The sequence below is a fragment of the Rhamphochromis sp. 'chilingali' genome (assembly GCF_963969265.1).
Source record: "Rhamphochromis sp. 'chilingali' genome assembly, chromosome: 1".
Classification (NCBI taxonomy): Eukaryota; Metazoa; Chordata; class Actinopteri; order Cichliformes; family Cichlidae; genus Rhamphochromis; species Rhamphochromis sp. 'chilingali'.
Window position 1 is genome coordinate 44,728,007 of NC_137929.1, and position 18,409 is coordinate 44,746,415.

The 18,409-nt window shown below is 40.6% G+C and overlaps 1 protein-coding gene across 4 annotated transcripts in view; it reads left to right on the top strand.

Annotated features, from left to right (window-relative positions):
• The first annotated feature begins 1,447 nt into the window (after positions 1–1,447).
• The window catches only part of col4a6 (collagen, type IV, alpha 6), a 149,813-nt gene continuing 132,851 nt past the window's right edge, over positions 1,448–18,409 (top strand). For all 4 annotated transcript variants that reach the window (XM_080893883.1, XM_080893882.1, XM_080893885.1 and 1 more), the window contains exons 1-3: positions 1,448–1,594; positions 1,738–1,862; positions 2,019–2,064. In XM_080893883.1, the coding sequence (XP_080750009.1) occupies positions 1,852–1,862; positions 2,019–2,064 (57 nt within the window). In that variant the 5' untranslated portion in view covers positions 1,448–1,594; positions 1,738–1,851. The remainder of the gene's footprint in view (positions 1,595–1,737; positions 1,863–2,018; positions 2,065–18,409) is intronic.

The window sequence follows — 18,409 nt, forward strand, 5'->3', positions numbered from 1 at the left end:
ACTTTTTCTGAACTCGTAAACCTGCCCACCGGATCTACTTTCCACAAGCGGTGCGCAGTGATATCAGGGATGTGCACCTTCCCCAAGACAGATAATTAATTAAAAATAAATTTGGGGTGATTTGCGAAACAAGATCTGGTCGTAAGTGTGAGCCACGAAGGTCCAAATGCCCAAAAGTGTATCGCGTGTTAAAGTATGCTGTAAATAATCATTATGTTTGAACCTCGCGGATGGATATTCTTTCTCCTGACTCCAGACCACCGCTCGAGGCTGTGAGTTTGACTTTAAACCTTTTCTTTTCTTTTCCTTAGGCCCCGGCACGTTACATTCCTGCCACTTTATTACAGGTCACTTTCTCCCAACGAAGGAAAGCTGCTAGTAGAATAGTACAGAATAAAACCTCCGTCCTATAAAAACGTACCTGTTGTCTCGTTTCACACGCGCCTTCCTCTAAATGTGGTGTGAAGCATAAAGACTGTTGCATGAACTATATGAACACATGCTGCTGAAGTTACTGTGTGATCAAACTGTATGTGCCCACACTGGGACTGATAAGCACACATAATCACAGTAAGCAATCATCTCAGCATCCAACCTTTGCAATATTACACTATCTATGTTACAATCACTGGAGTGAAAGAAACCAGAATCAAGACCTGCAGTGGAATAATTTAAAGGTGCACTTTTTGGGAGGATTTTATTGTGAATTTTTAAAGCATCACAGTTGAAGTGATTCTTGCATTTTTGTATTATTTAAAAGTCATCTAATCACAAGTTGGACTTAACATTTTCTCATCTTAAAACATGAAATACGTTGTGTAACTTTCTAAAAACTTTGAAAGCTCTACTGGGTTTATGGTTAGGATTGAAATTGGGACAGTAGAAAATAAACATATGAATAAAAACTATATAGCAAGTCCAAAACTGAAGAGGACCTAGTTAGGATCCTGTGGTGCTAAACAAGCTGCAGAAAAGTCTATGCCAGAAACACAAGACACAAAAATTTAAGATAATGCACTGTAATAAAGGATTTTATAGCCCCTCTAGGGAGAACACGGTGTTGCAAAGCTTAAAGAGTACTCTGCTTAATTCAAGAAGTTTTATGCATTAGCAGAGATCAGGGCAAAGTACACGTGATCCCTAACACTGATCTGCGGTTAAAGTTTTTAAATGTATCATAAGGAGGGTGTTTGGGTGAATGGTATGAAAACACAGTTATGAATTTTAAGATCCATCATGTTGATTCTTTGGGGACTAATTTTGCATAAAGTGTCCTAAGGTCATTTTAAACTTCAGTAACCACCTGAGCGCTAACAACGGTGGGGTTTTGTTTTTATGTGGAATAAAAGTCTTTGTAGTCTCTGAAAGAACTTCTGTATGTTGTTGCTTTTTCACTGATTAAAACCTGGACTGCAGACTTGCTTTACACCGCTGTGCCTCCTTTGCTGGTCCGAACCGTACTTGGTATGTGGGGGTACCTCGGTGGCAGTCAGAGGCATGGAGGCATGTGCTGGCCCCTCCTCTTCGCTGAGGCTGCTGAGTTGAAGCGCACCAGTACGAAGTGCGCAGCAGCGACTGCACCGCTGAAACTTGGGTGAGTTGGACAAGCTCTGATTTTTATGAAAGAAATCGCCAACAAAACGTGTGATTTCAACGCTGGCTGGCTGTTAATGCTTGGAGCTTTATGTGTTAAAATCGGGGTCAGTAGGACTGCTTCTCTCTCTCTGTCTCCGGTAGATGACAGGGTTTTTTTGAAGCCGTCGATGAGCGCGTTTGAAGCGGTGCCTTTTTGGTGAAGATAAGGGGATCGAGCTCTACCTGTGGTCCCCGCCTTCCGCCAGTCGGATCAATATGAAAGTCCTGTAAGGGTTTATTTTTTGATTTCTTTTTAAAACGGCTCTGTAAACGTATTTCTGCAAAGTTAATTTTCGGCTTTGCAGGCTGCCTCTGCCGCTGCTGTACCTGTCGACTAATAAGTTCGGAGGGAAATAACTAAAAGACTTATTTTTGTTTTGCAGGATTTGTGTGATCGCGCTGACCTTCGCGGCGAGGTCTGCACTCGGAGTAAGTCCCTTTCGTTTACTGTGCCACTTCCTCAGGTGGAGAGGATCCCCGCTTGGTTTATTTAGCGCAGATGAAACTCTTAAACACCCGATTTAGATGGAGCTGTGTTTCGTGAAAGAGCAGCTGAGCTGTGACCAAAATGGGGTTCTTGGTGTCTCGTTAAAAACAAGTGTGATAGCTGCTTGACTTACAGTGTTACAAAGTTACTGTCATACATCGCCGACACGCAGGTCATCAATGCTGTGCATGGCCTCTGCCTGAGGCATATGGTGATACTTTTATACATTTCTATTATATTTTCTCTAAAAAACTGTATTTATTAAATAGAGTCAGTCTTTCAGTGCTATTTGTTATTGTCATTTAAAGTAAATAACATTTGCAGACGAGCTTGTTGCACCGTTTGTGCCAGACACTGCACGGTATGTGGGTCCCTTTTTTAAGCTTTGAGCTGGAGTCCACATTTTTGCATCGAAAAAAAAACCCCAGTTCATATTTGAGTGGGCCCGCTCGCAGTTATTTGCAATTCAAAGCCCGCCCCGCTGATGAATATTAAGAATTAGGAGGATATCAGCCCTGCGTGCCTTTCCAAGCCACACCTTTCTGCTCACTTGATGAGGTTCTGCAGAGGGGATTGAAAATAGTGGAGGGCTTTGGTACTTCAGGCCCACTTTGTTTCTGTTTATTAATCATTTCAGTTGCACTTTATAATAAGGTTCGCAAAATAGGGTGCAATTCCTCTAGAGGAGAATGGAAAATTATATTCAAGATTCAAAGATTCAAAGTGTTTATTGTCACGTGTCACAAGAGAAAAGGCTTTTCTTTGTGCAATGAAATTCTTTCTTTGCTGTCCACCAACAGATGCCGGTTAATGTATACAATAGAAATATAACATATAAATACAAATAGTACAAATAAATAGCTGAAGTGCATTTTATCTGAAACTGCAGTGTGTGTGTGTGTGTGTGTGTGTGTGTGTGTGTGGGGGGGGGGGGGGGTATTTTCTAATCTTTTAACCTTGCCTTTTTACATTTACTTATGCATTAAATTTCTGTGCATCATTAATGCTTTACTATTCAGTTGTCCTCTTATATTAAATATAAAAATGTGATGAGGACAGCTCTCTCTCTTTTCTGCTTACAAGAAAAATTAAACAGCAAAAACTGCAGGCTTTGGGCCCAAGTGATCTTATAACACATCGTTCCACGCCCTGTCAAACATCCATGGTGCACACCTATTTAATGCATAATAAAAGTGTAAAAAAAAACAAACCCAAGGTTAATCCACTACATGGTATGGCCCGCACCCCTAAAACTACAGCATACCTACAACGTACGATGTAAAGGTTTTTTTGTTACTCTACTAAGTTATGCACTATTTAAAATTTGATTTGTATCTCCTGTAAAATACCTAAAGTTACAAACGTCTTAAAAATACTTCTAGTATAATTATTTTTGTGTTCAGTATTGTGCAGTATTTAGGACTGCATCTCTACTGCGTTCGTTTACTGTTTTAAAATTAGATTATGGTGTGCACTTATCCATACAGTTATGTTTATCTGGTGTGTGGTGGAAATGTTGTGGGGGCTAAAAGTTCAAAGACAGGTGAAGAGCTTATAGACGTCAGAATAGCTGTTTCGTTGTTGTATCCTTCATAAGGTGAGATAATTTTCTTATCTCACAGCTGCATAAACCTGTTAAAAACCAGTTGGAAATCCTTAGAAATTCGTTGGTCTAAAGCTGGATACAGGGCTGTATGTCCTACAGGAGTAAATGAGAAGTTGGGGTCTTGCATTCCTTAATTCCATCTTCTTGACATTGGTGGAAAAGCAAACAATCAAATGAACAGAAGTGGAAATGATAGTTTACTCAGGTTCACACCAGTCATCTGTAAAGAAGCTGATTAAGCTGTGAATGAAGTGCCGAAACCATTACAATAAAAATTAGAATAAGAAAGAGCAGCGGCGTTGTTTGATGATGTCAGAGGTCAAAATTGGTCTTTTCTCTGGGGAAGCCATTGAAAATACAGCACATAGTCTCCACAACTGACAAAATATCAGATCATTGTGTAGATATCGCTGGGCAGGAGCATTTAAAATGTGTTTGACTTTGTCATGCTGGAGAGGATCAGGCTGGCCTCTAAAGGTTTGCTCACTGTCTTTAGTAGAAGGACGAAGTAAAAAAGGAAAAAAGTGCTATAACGCAGTAATTACATGCAGTTTGATCTTGAGCTCTCCCAGCTGAGGGAGTCGCAGGAAATGCCGCTCAGGTTGTGCTTCAGCAAAGACCGACTGACATTAAAGTGATTCAGCGGCAGAAAGCCTCCTGTATCCCAACAGGAATCAGCTGATGGAGCTGCACTGACTTTGAATTGACTCCTCCACCCACTTCCCGCCTCCCTGTTGTTTTGTGTTGTGTATGTGTGTGTGTGTGAGTTGGTGACTGAGTGAGTGACAGATGACTTCATTGGGTGGTCTTGCCTTTCATAACCATGGTAGCTAAGTCTACCGCTGTGGTAGTGCGTGCTAAAGTTTGTTTTGGGATGAATTAAAATATGAAGTTCATTCCTGTCTCTGCACCACTGAGTGCAGGAAGGTGTTTGTCAGGTGATGTCAGCGTCATCAGATAAAAGCAAACACTTGTTTATTTCTCAATGGCACAGAGCGAGAAGATAGCCCAAGTTTAGGGTGAATGCATTACTTGCAGAAGCCCAACTCTTAGTTATTTGGAATCTTATCTGGGCATATGTAGTACTAGTATAAGTTAGCATGTTGTAGTTGTATAATATAGTAGCAGTAGATATTCTGAAAGGAAAAATAACAAGTGCAAAGGATTTGATGCAACACAAGATTCGCATCAAGGTAGAATACAAACAAGGCTACAGCTTCTGTGTGATCCTACTCACCATATAGTGAGTTGGCCATTTTGAAGTGCTGTCCAAACTTTTAGCAAGTGTTGCTTTAACCTATAGTGCACTTAAAGGTGTCGTTAACTTGGTATAGTATTTATGACAAAAGTTCATGTCGGCATTCATTTACTTATCTGACTTATCACTGTGTGTCTGCAATGATAAAACCAACAGTGCCAAGAAAATGAATCCTGTCTGAAATTTTAAATATTTTGCAAATGAAGTCATGAGTGAATTATTTCAGGCACGGCCGATGTTAACCATAATTATGCTTTAGCCACCTAAAGTTAAACTTAAGGGGGATTTTAGCTGTTGTCACACATTCTGACATGTTTTTGAGGCACACTCAGCTCGAGGCTTCAAAAGGACACTTCACTAACCAATGGGTGATTGGTCACGGTGTCTACACCTGTCCGTTATGCTGTCAGTCAAAAGAAGTACGTCTGGTAGCGGCTTGAGTTGTAACATTGGTTTTGGTTTGCTAGCTTATGTAGTTTAAGTAGACTGGTTGGTGTATGTATAAATTATTTTACCACTTAGTGAACACATAGAGAGAGAAGGACCTTCTGTTGGAGCTTCTGCATGGTTTCTGGTTTGTAAGAACTGACGCTACTGTTGGCACAAGGGAAACATCCCACAGGAGTGAGGAAGAATGGTGAGGAGAGGGGAGGCGTTATGATGGGACTGAAAGCAGGGAGTCCAGAAAAACTAGAGCAAGTGATTTGGAAATCATCGAGAAATCAACTCTTTAGATTTGTTTTGACCCAGCTGAGCACATTTGTATGGACCACTGAGTCTCAGCCTGCTGACAGATGAGATGATGAAACTCTTAGGTGTTGTTAAATTTACAATTTTATGTATTTATTCTGGCATAAAGAACATTTTTGACTTTGGTGATCTGAGTCATGCTTGAAAGAAAACGTTTTACTTACTGAAGAATTCTGAGTAAAAGCATTTTTGGGTCGTGAAGTTTTTTTTCTGAATTTTGAGAAAAGTCAGAAGTCTGACTCCTCATTGTTCTTACTGTCCTCCAGAATTTTTATTTAAATTTCAGAATTCTGGACGAAAACTTGAAAATTACAGTGTTTTCTCTCAGAATTACGACTTTTGTTTCTAAATTTTTAACTTAAATCATATTCCGATTCAAACTCAGAATTCAGATTTTTTTTCTCCGAAAAAAGCTCATCATTCTCAAACAAAAACCCAACGCCGACACCCACACACGAAAAATTAAACAACGTTTTTGTCATTTGGTCGAATCCAGTTCCATAGGTTCCAATTTATAATGTCGATAAATTAGGATTTGTTAATAACTTTTGTGAGTTCTGGTTGCAGTTGCAGAAGTATAAGGTTTGTGCTCATGAAATGATCTGGAATAACAGGAAAATGCACTGACTTCTGTCAAATAAACCCAAAGAATCTTTGCCTGCCACTTGACCACTCACTCTTACATCTACGAGTACTCAGTGTCGCCGTATTATTTAGTCTAATCAGATAGTTTGCCCTATTTTATCAGATATTTACTTTCCATATTTTATAATTAATTTTAATCTGATTACCAGCTGATGCAGAAAATAGCCACCTCCTCTACCCTCCCTCCCTCCCCCCTTGAATTCCTGCAGTGCTTGGCAGGACTTGTTTCCCGCTCCCTGCAGGTGCTAGAGTGGAACATTCCAGAGACGCTGAGTGAAGGGACCAATCACTGCTTGATTTGTGGGTTCTAGACCCTACACAACACAACAGTCCTCCCCCCCACCTCCTTTTTTCTTTCCCTCCTGCCCTCCTCCTCGCCTTTCTTCACCCAATCATTACCCCCCTCCACACCCAGTTTTCCTATCACTTTTTGCCCTCTCTGTTTCCATAAGTCAAGCAATCCATTACCAGTTGATTTGTGGTGTGAATAGTAGTTCCCCACAACCTTTGCCTTTTTTCATTCTTTCTTTAAAAAAAGCTAAAGTGTGGTTGATTACTAAAGTAGTGCTCTCCTGTTTAATCATTATTTAGATGCATTTAGGTTGTTCAGTTTATCAAAACAGTTATTATGATAATTGGCGGATAAATTTAGTCAATTTCAAATTAAAAGTATGAAGATTCTTCTGAGTTTTTGGCTCTTGCTCAAATAAAGGAGATACAACATTTTGCTCAGAGAAATGTAAATGGCAATTTTTCACCATTTTCTTATACTTTAGGATCAAGCAATTAATTGATTAATGAGTCATCTGTTTGGGTTAACAGGAGTTATGGCTATATGTTACAGAAACGTCCACACTTTCTTCCCTGATAATTTATTCAGTTAGAAGGTTTTAAAAATGTGCCTTCAGGGCTTAAGCAAGAATTTTTTTGTCGAGTTCAATGTCACGGTGAGGTCATACTGTATAATTCTCACTTTTCAAGGACCTGTTGTATAACCTATGTGAATTATGTAAGAAAGAGGACAGGGTGCAGATTATGACAGATTTTCCTCATACAGTAAATTCTTAAATCAGCCTTATGTCGACAAATCATAATTAAGGGGAACCTGTTAAAAACGTTGCTGTATTTAAGACAGAAAACAAAGATGGTGGCATACAGCCATACTGGGAAAATGTAGTGAAATGAAAGCTGTTCGATCTAATTAAAATGATTTAGGACTTTTCCTCAGGTTGAAATACTTCAGGGGTTGCATATGGGTTTTAGTTTATACGTGCCACAAGTGGCAGTGGGAACGATCGAGACCATAGTGTAGTTTCCTCATGGGAAGAAGGCTTGGGACAGGATGAGATTAGTCAAGTTTATGAAAAAGTTCTGTTGTTGTTTTGAAATGTGATAAAGAGCCACCTGGTCAATCTGGAGCGTGACGTTTGATGTGACCGGGTCGTGCTGCGCTCTCTCAGTTCTCTCAGGCAGACGCCTCTTCTGTCTCTGCTATTTTAACTCTCTCATCTTCTTCATGACGGCCTGCCATTCCTTTTTTTGTTAAATCAGTTTTTACTCACTCATGCCATTTTTCTGGTTTCTGCTTATGACTTCAAAGCTGGAATCCCCCCCCCCCCCCCCCCCCCCCCCCTCAGGTTTACTTAAAATAGGTAACTAAGTACCTTAGGAACACTAAACCAAACATAGCAGCTTTAATATGTTGTAGAAAAGCCTAGACCATTCCTCTCCCACACCCACTGATAAGACTCTACTACCTGTGTGGTGCTTGCAAGCACTGGTGCATGTTTCCCCATAAAATCATTCACATCCGCTTAGGTCCACTGCAGGTGGGATGAAAGACACCCTGAGCCTTTTTTTTTTTGTTACCGGGAAATACCCTCATCTAATTATGTAAAAGGAAATGCTGGCTTCTCATGATGTTACAGGTACCATGTACACACATTTCTAATCTCATGTGATGGGAGAGCCAAGAGTCAAAAACCAGACAGAGAAGGTCTGAATGAAACTTCACATAAAATAATTGCGCTGAGTGGTAGCAGAGCACAGTGGTAATGTATATGCTGAGAAACTGTCCATTGCATTCTCTACGTCTAAGTTGGTTTACCTTCAGATTACCTTCAGTTATATTGGCCTGATCAAATCAATCAGATGAAAAGCTGTATAATTTATATTTTCAGGTTTGATTGATCTTCTTCATTTGCTTCTCTCATCGCCTTCGCCTTATTATGTTATAATTCAGAAACACTGAACTGGAAAGTTTCTGCCAGGAACTGGTTATGTTGATTCCTAATAATGGCACATAATGAAACAAGAAGCATGTTTCATCTTTGGGGAACTATGTTTGTGTTACTCCTGTACAGAAAATATTATGGAATGGTAAATTATCACGAGACAGTCTATATACAGCCAAATCTCTTGATTTAACTTGTAGATTTTAAGGTTTTAATACGTTCTGTTTCGGCTTCAGTAGTGGTGGTTATGGGCAAATATGCTGGAGACGTTAGCACTGTTCAAACTTCAGGATCTGAACCTATCATTGCTCTGGTTTCTGTAGGTGCAAAAGACCAAGTAATTACCAATAACAGGCAAGCGTGAAGACATCTGCACTAACCGTCTGATGATGGACTTTGAATCAAAGCGGACTTGCTGAGGCAAAAAGTATAATCCAAACGTAATGACATAGTATAATGAGTAAAATGTACTTATACATAAGCGTATAGTCATGTCATTGAGAGTTCAAGAATGAAGGTACAAACCACACTGGACTACAAAGAAGTAATACCTCTCAAGGGTGCAGTAACATTACCCTTGAGTGTACAGGCCCGCTGACAAGCTGTTGTTTCCCTAAAGGTACAATAAGATACTTTATTTTACTTGGTAGTCTACAGTGAGGGACCCAGCATAGATCCACTTGCATCTATGCAGAAAAATAAATGGTTCAGTTGGATGGATTAATTGAAAATTAATAGAAACTTGAGTTGGAAGAAGTTTTTTTTTGCTGGAAATAATGTCAACACTGTCAGACACCAGGTCTTTTTCTTCTTTGAATCCTTATTTAACAGAGATTTTGTAACACTGTTTCTGTTATGCAATCCAGCTAAAAGCCCTGATTGTCATGTTTTTGCATTGATCCATGTTTGATTTCATTGCTGTGAAAGTGAACATTGTGAATATTATGTTTTCTTAAAACAGTTTAAAAGCTATGGTTAGAAGCCATGAAACATCTTTTATTGGGTGCAGATCGTGTTCAGGACAGTTGATAAAGATGATTGAAAGTTTGTCTTTTATGTGTTACAGAAGGTGTGAAGATCGTTATCAGACCTGCCGCTGGGATTTGCCAATATTGAACCCGTTCACTACTGGCGCAAACTGGAACGACTGTGTTTTTGTCTGTCAACTGTTGGTTTTAGCGTCACGGTTGAACTCATGTTATGGCAGTTATGGCAACATTCCCCTCCATTTGCCAATTCTTGGCACAGCTACTTTCACATATCAGGTCTGCCTCATTTTCTTTTGATCAAGCACATGCTGTCAGGTTGTCCCACGATTGGCCGCGGTAAACTCAGAGGTCAGAGTTCGTCTGAGCACAACAAAGGCAGCGGGGGTTTGTGGCTGCAGCGACAGCTTAACATTCCTCCGCCCACTCTCTCCAGATTTGTTTATTGCACTTTGTCCTTTGGTTTTTTGCCTTTCATGAAAGGAAGATGAGCAAATTCACTGCAGATACAGCTAGAGCATATAGTGATATAAAGAAAAGAAAGGAGTGGGGAAGGAAAGGGGTGTGGGGTGTGTGATGATGTCTTAGCTTGTTTGATGGTATCTTCTTTTATCCTGAAACAACATATTCCCCCACCTATGTTAGTTTGTGGTATTTCATTATTTTTAATAAATTGTGGTTCTCTGGCAGAAATTGGCTGAGTGCCCTCTCCAGTTGATGCCAGACAAGTTGATGTCCCAAGTGGAGGAGTATAAGTATCTGAGGTCTCGTTCATGATTATGGGTAGATTGGCAAACGGATTGGTGCGACTACGACAGTGACGCACCAATCCGAATGCTATACCAATATGCTGAAAAGAGAGCTGAGCATGAAAGTGGAGCTTTCAATTTACCTGCCAGTCTATGTTCCTGTCCATGTCTACGGCCACTAGCTCTGGTGACCAAAAGAACGAGGCTGCAGATAGAAGTGTCTTAAATTAGCTTAATTTGAACGGTTGCTTCAAACAGGAGCACAGGGTAAAGAACCTGGCCATTTGGGAAAGTCTCAGAGTAGAGCTACTACTTGTCCACATGGAAAAGAGCCAATTGAGGTAGTTTGGGTCCTACCGAGAGGAAACCCTGAGGCAGAATGTCTCTTACGTTGGGCTTGGGAAAACCTCAGTATCCTGATGAATGAGCTGAAGGAGGTGGCTGGGAAGAGGGAGAACTGGACCTCTATTCTTGGAACCCCGACGCTGAATAGTAGCAAACAAAAAAACAACCAAAAAACGATGGATGGATGGATGGATAAAGTGATGGAGGAAAACTAAGAGCTTCATCACCTCGCTTTGTATATCTGAGCCTTTTACTGTCTTAATCTTGTAGTTTCCTCACACCAGTCTTGTCATCCCTCTTCAAGCTAGCATTAGCTTTAAGATTAGCTTGGCAAAACCTCTTCATTTAGCATAAAAAGATAACAGCTAACAGGTAAAATGAATGATTTAGCAGGTAAATGAACCACGCATTTCTTTAAGGAGTCGGAGGAGTCTCCGAGCTAAAAGAGGAGTAAATACTTGATATATCTATTGCAAATAAATGCTAATAATACTCCAAGAATTCAGGATGTGTAAATAGAGGCGACATTGTTAGCATTTTAGCCGTAAGAAGCTTAAATTCCAATTAAAAAAAAACTTAGTCTAGCATTTCTTTTTCTAATCTACAACTGCTGTCAGGCTATTTAAAGAATGCTACTCTGTTGACAGCTGTAATATTTAAAGAGCTAAGAGTGAACTAAAATGCATCACAATAGTAGTTTATTTTTTAAATTATGATCAAATCGTGACCAAATGTTCACCCCTGTTGTTAAAAAGAATGACCAACATTAAGACATAATGATCTCATAATGATCTATGAGTTGCTTATAGGCCAAACTATAAGCAACTTTCTATATAAAATCATCATATTACAGTTTTTCTCAAATGCTAAAACACATGTCACAAACGTTACCACCAGGTCCCCCAATGTCCAAACACAACACCCTTCTCTAAAGCTACATAAACACAACCACACCTTCCCACTGCAAAACTCAAACTCCCACACCAAGAGAGCAGCTCGAAGCTGTCAAAACTGTAAACACTATACACAGCATTACACACTACAGCAAAACAATTGAAAACACAATGCTCAATTTGTGAGAAGGTTCTTTGGTTCATAACTGCCAATGCATATTTTTATAAACTGTACAGTAACGGATCGTCATAGAACCCTGCAGAGGATTAGGCATTTAGATTTGTGAGTTTCACATGAAGACTATAAATCTATAAAAACATCCTGCATGTACGTACACTACTGTAACACAACTCAATGCAAAAACAGAATCTATCGCACACAACAGTACTCTCGGAAACATGATCAGGGTGTGAAGTCTTTTTTATTGTCTACACGGTCTTTTTACAGTATTACACACAGTCACTGTGCGGCATCATGTCGCCGAGCTGCATTGGGCCACATCACAGGCTATATTGTCCCTTGCTAGGCACCGCGGGAAAAACGCCCTGGAAGGCCTCCACTGGGATGTCAGCACAGGCCAGCTCCATTGCCCGTACGAGGTTCTCTCTTGTGTATGGCTGTCTGTCATACACCTTCCATCTCCATGATGAGAAGAACTCCTCTATAGGGTTCAGGAAAGGGGAGTAGGGTGGCAGACAGACGTTTAAAAAGTGGTCACTGTTGGTGGTGAACCACTCTCTGATTTGGTGTGTTTTGTGGAAGCGGACGTTGTCCCAAATGATCACATACATGTGATGTGCTAGCCTAGGATGGTGTTGTTGATGGTCCAGGAGGATGTCTTTTAGCTCCTCTAGGAAGGTGAGGAGACGTTGGGTGTTGTAAGACCCAAGGACAGCATGCCGGTGGACAAGCCCCTCCATACCCATAGCTGCACAAAGAGTAATATTACCCCCCCGTTGGCCAGGAACCTCAGTGATGGCTCTTTGGCCAATGATGTTACGGCCTCTTCGCCTTCGTTTCTGGAGGTTGAAGCCAGCCTCATCCAGGAAGAGGTACTCATGGGGTCTGGCCATCGCGTCCAACTGCATTATCCTCTGTGAACATGGAAAAGCGTACAGGTGTTCAGAATGGTCAATCAGGTAGCACAGTATTGTCCAGAAGTAATGTAGGCCACTAAGCAACACAGTATGTCCACTAACTGTGGACATGGATGTATACGTACTTGCACATACTCGTAACATTGTTCTATGTGTCGCGCAGAGTTGCGCTCAAAGGGAACCCTGTAGACCTGTTTCATCCTCATCTGTTGGCGCCGGAGAACTCGGTCTATTGTGGACACGCTGACAGCATCAATGTTCTCAAAGTTTACATTATCTGCAATGACTTTGTCTCTGATCTCTCGGAGTCTAATGCAGCTGTTCTCACGGACCATATCTGCAATGAGGGTTTCTTGTGCCGCTGTGAATATGGCAACCCTCCCACCTCTATGTGGCATTCTTTCAGCTCTAAAGAAAGAAACATGTGTTGTCAATTGACTGATTTATATGTAAAACTACATGTAAAGTAACAGACCACTTTCACAGGCCTGTAAAACTGTAGTGTGACAAAGAAAGCAATAGCGTACTATACCTGTTGTGTTGTCTAAATGCCTTGATAATGGTGGCCACGGTGAACCTACTCAGGTTTGGATGTACTCTTCGTCCCGCTTCAGCCATGCCATGGACAATGACATGATCAATTACTGTTGCTCGCATATCATCTGTTATGATGGTGCGAGGTTGTCTTCTTCTCCCACCTGGACCTTCTCCTCTCTCTTGTTGGCCTCCTTCTCTTCCTCCTCTACTCCGAACTCCTCTTCTTCTTAGGCCTTCACCTCTTCCTCCTCTGATCTCAACCCCTCTTCCTCTTTGGCCTGCAGCTCTTCTCCTTCCGCACGCTCGAATGCCTTCATCCATTGTGATTGTTTGGCATCTTCACCAAACTATGCTTTTATAGGTGGGGTCACATCATTAGCAACAGGTGTCTTCAATTTTGAGTCTTTGTGTGTAGTGACTGACGCCAGGTGTGTTCCCTGTGTTCAAAGATTCGTGACTGTGGCAAGCATTTTGCATCACATGGGCTTTCATTTGAGAATATGAGCAGAGTTGTTTTGCAACATGTGTTTTAGCAAGGAAAAATGTGTTTAGATTTATGAGTACAGAGGGTTGTGTTTTGTGAATTGTGTCTTCATGTGACATGTGTTTATGGTACTGGAATATGGTGGCTACATTTAGTAAATGTGTTTAGACTACTGGTCATTTGGGTTACAGGATTGGCTTTTGTGTTTTAACATTTTAGAAAAACTGTAGTGAAGGAAACCCTTAAACCTTGCATGTTGTACTGGCTGACATTTCACCTCTTTATTGTGGACTATACCGCATTTGTATCATAGACATAGCTAAAACTGTGGCCGATACTTTCCACTTTTTTGTTTTGTGGCTTCCTTTTTATTGATTTTACAGTTTTTTACAGACGCTAGGACACATTTCCCAATACTTAGGTCACTTCTGCAAAACACTTCACACAACCCTCCTAACTGACCGTCAGCTTGGCAAAGCAGTTCATTTCACATTCAAAATGCACTACAACTACCAAAACACTTTATTCAGGTCTCAAATAAACTCATTCTTCCAGAACACTAGCAAAGGTTGACAGCCGACAAACACACTTTGTCACCCACAAAACAATGACCTAAAAAACACTAACAACATGTAGCATTACACAGTGTTTTCTTGTGTAAAACAAGGACACATCTCTGTTTATAATTTCAATATATGTTACTGGAATGAATCAGAAATCATGCAGAATTTGTTAATATTTGTTTATGTATTTTTATTTTTTTGCACTAAGTAATCCCAAAATACAAGAATTTGTATACACACCATCCACTGATACACATACAATAGTAATGCTATTCTACTCCGTCTCCTCCATTTGGCCACAGGTTCTCATCCACATCACATCTTATGTCATCTAGGGCAATACACCTAGGAAAGAATCTTCTGGCATGCCAGAATTGAAGGAGTTGAAAAATTGAAGGAGCAACACCTGTGTAGATGTTCATCTACAATGAGAATAAGCTGTGGCTGGTTAAACTGCATTTTTAGATTTAAAATATGTTTCAATAAAATATTGCTGTTGCATTTTGCTGTCTTTTTAAGTTTTGCATTGTGTTATTGTTTTGGCCATAAGTTTAACAGTTTTGAAAACAGTATGTAAGCACATGCAAAATGTCCTGTCCGTACAAAGATTTTTGGCAGTTGTTGTGTCTGAGTGAGAAGATAATTCATGAAATTTGAGAGATGTAGTCATTGAATGCATTTTGTGCCAAAACAATGATAACTGGTCCTCAGTTTAGCCCACATAGACTTCTGTTGTGCTCACTGTGTGAGGAGTTTTGCAAACGTGACCTAAGTATTGAGAAATGTGTCCTAGCGTCTGTAAAAAACTGTAAAGCAGAAACTATAGCAATTTAACCTCCCATCCTCTGTAGACTTTCAGTTTCCTTTACCTTGATGCTCAGTTTTTCCCCCCACGACACCTTTACTTTGGCATACTGATGCATGCCTGTGCAGGAGAAACACATCTTCTTTTGTTTGTCAGTATACTGTGGTGGTGGTCTGGAAAATGCCCCTGTGGAGACAAGGTGTGTGTGTGTGTGTGTGTGTGTGTGTGTGTGTGTGTGTGTGTGTGTGTGTGTGTGTGTGTGTGTGTGTGTGTGTGTGTGTGTGTGTGTGTGTGTGTGTGTGTGTGTGTGAAGAGAGGCTTTGTCATTACTGCTAATGTTCTTTAATCGACTCATTATTTACCCACTGGAGTCCACAGTAATGCTGCTGTTGTGAGTAGTAATGGTGCAGGTTGCTGGTTTTGTTTAGGGTGATGTATCTGGCTGGCAGCTAATGTAAACTGAACCAAAACAAATGTGTGCACAGCTCTAATATCCTGTTTAACTTTACCTTTAGCAGGTTGGTGTTAACTGCTGGTTTAAAGAGGGAAAGCTCAACTGAAGCAGTCCTGTTTGTCTTTCTTTGCTTTAAGTTAATTTGCCAGCTCAAATGAAGTTTATCAAATCGCTAAAAGGAGGAATTATAAATGCAGACAGCATTTTCAGTCATTGTTTTCTTGTTGTTTTGCAGCTTTTGAAGCGTTTTTATCACAGATGGAGAAAGCAACCCCTTAAAGCAACAAATGTGCGTTTGTGAAGCTGAAATAAATTCTTTATTATAGGAACACAAACATTATGGTAAATAAAAGACACATTTACACTATGACCAGGAAGTTTTTCCCTATAAAATACTCTATTTTTATTCTAAACTTTAGTGTCATATCTCATAAATTCTTCATATTTTTGTTAATTTATTGTGAAGATGCATGAAGTTCATGAATGAAAACAACGTTTTTTCCTTCCAGAATCAATTCCAGAATTTTTCCCTTCCTATCCCTTGTATACTCCTTGGTTATTGTAACTGCGGCGAGGTAAACCTGGCGACAGCCCCACTATGACAGGAACACTATCATTCGCACATCAGATGTGTCACGCATTGTGTGCTATTACCGCCTCAGACTCAGGCTGTCCCTGTAATTACAAATACTTCCGCTCTTGTTTTTCCACCTCTTTGTCTCACACTCATCCTTCACTCCCTCCTTTGTGCCAGCCAGGTAATCCAGGCATCCAGGTAACCACCTCAGCCCCACCCGCTTCTGCTCCCGCCTTTCTTCTTTTCCTCTACTTCCTATGAATGTCACAACTTTGGTGGACTGCCCCGACCTTTGTCTTTCTTCTTCCTTTTTTTTAATTTCACCCGTTACGCTTCCCTGTCTCCCTTTCTCTTGGTTCCCTCTTTTGTTATGACTTCACTGGAGGCAGCTTCCAAAGTTAATGATGCCACTGCTTTGCTTTGAGGAAAACACCGCCTGCAGGCAGGGAAGTGCCACAGCTTATTGCTGTATGTCAGTCAGACACTTCAATGAAGGCAGTAACTTGCAGATATAATACTTGTTTTATGGAGCTGACTTCATGTCTGACCACAGTTCCTGCTCTGTCATGTTGCCTGCAGAATAAATTGACTAGTGAACTCACTTTTAGAGATCATGCATTGCTCTCTTTCCCTAGACATGATTTGCTCTCACAGTTCCCTACATTTGTAACTCTGCTAAAACGCTATCTGTGCTTTTCTCTTTGAACTTGCTACATAACAAACATTACTCCCATTTTTGTTTGATGTAGGCCAGGAAAACGAAAGTAAGTGGTTTAATTATAGGATAGATTAACAGTTTATTACCCAGGTCACATGCTTAACTCAAACATGGGAAACAGAACAGAGGCTTGAAATCCAATGAACTTAAGAGTAAGATGCAGAAATTTCAAAATAAAACAGGAAATGACTACATGGAGCATCAACATTATGACAGTTACACTAAGCACACCTTAAAATCACAGCTTAAATCTGTCAGCCACTGCTTTGCGGCAATCAAACAGTGAAATGTATTGTAATTCTTACTTAACTGCATCTGTAATTAATTTTTATGTGTTTTTTTCTATTAAATGTCACATCAATCGGCACTCTGTGGGGTTTAAGGTCCTAGCGTGGTGGTGAAAAGAAGTGAAGGATGGGCTCACTCAGTAACCTTTGTCAACCGGCGGGGTTTTGTGAGCCACCATAAATTAGAAAGACTTCCCAATTTGTCTCTTAGGCCTATCCAGAGGGGGAAATACCACATGACTCAGGTGTAATTTACTGTGCTTTGTAGATGAAAATGAAGTTACCATCCATGCCCGGCAGTTGAACCCAATCAGCACTGTTCATCATCTGTGCAGCAACCCCTCTTTACTTTTTTGCAGCTAAGTGTGGTTTTCTTGAAATATGAGCTATATCAAGTAACTTGTCTTGTAAATTCTTTCAGTTTATCAGTCTTCATCTACTGTCAGCCTTTAACGTTTTCTAGCAACGCATGAAAATTCAGAGACCTCATCATGGTTCAGGTTTTTCATGAGCGTATCTTCTAGAGTTGTTTACAAGCCAGTCTCTGCTGCGGTTGAAGTCCTTGGAGAGGATATTTTCAGGGACTGGGTCACTGCGTTCTCTGGCACGCGCCCCAAAACCTGACCTACTGTCGGCAAGGACTCCGTCTACACTTGCAAACCCCGACCCAGTTTCTCATGTGCTTACTCATACCTGACTGCATGACTGTGAGGAAGTGTAAGACAGCTTTTGGCAGGTGTAAAGCTGAAAGTCGCATGCAACAAAGGACCTAGTTTCTGTTTCTAGTTCAAAGAATTTCTACTGACAACATAAACAAAAATTATAGTGTACTATTGTGACAACATGACTAATAAAATACATTTTATCGCAGTAATAAATAGCCTTAAACCAAACCTAGTTTTGCAAAGCTGCTCCTCGTGTGTCTTTCTTACCTAAAAACATCAGTTTATCCATTTAATGAAGATTTTCAGGACTTTCACACAAGTGGGCGCTGACTGGCACTGTTGGCTTTGGCTTCAACCCTGAGTTTTAAACTATTAGCTTTAACTGCACTTATTATGGGGTGATGGGCCTCCGCTAGTCCTCTGGCTCAGTTCCCTGTTACCCGCTATGGCCCCAAACAGTCACTAATGAGGGGAGGTAAGGGGTCGGGGGGAGACAACAGCTGATAACTGTGATCATTTATGATCTCAATTTACATTTGAACATTTTAAAATATCCCTCGTCTGTGGTGCTGAGGTGGTCGTAAGCTTCCTAAAGCTGGGGTGTGTTTGTCAACACAGCGCAGTTGCCACTCA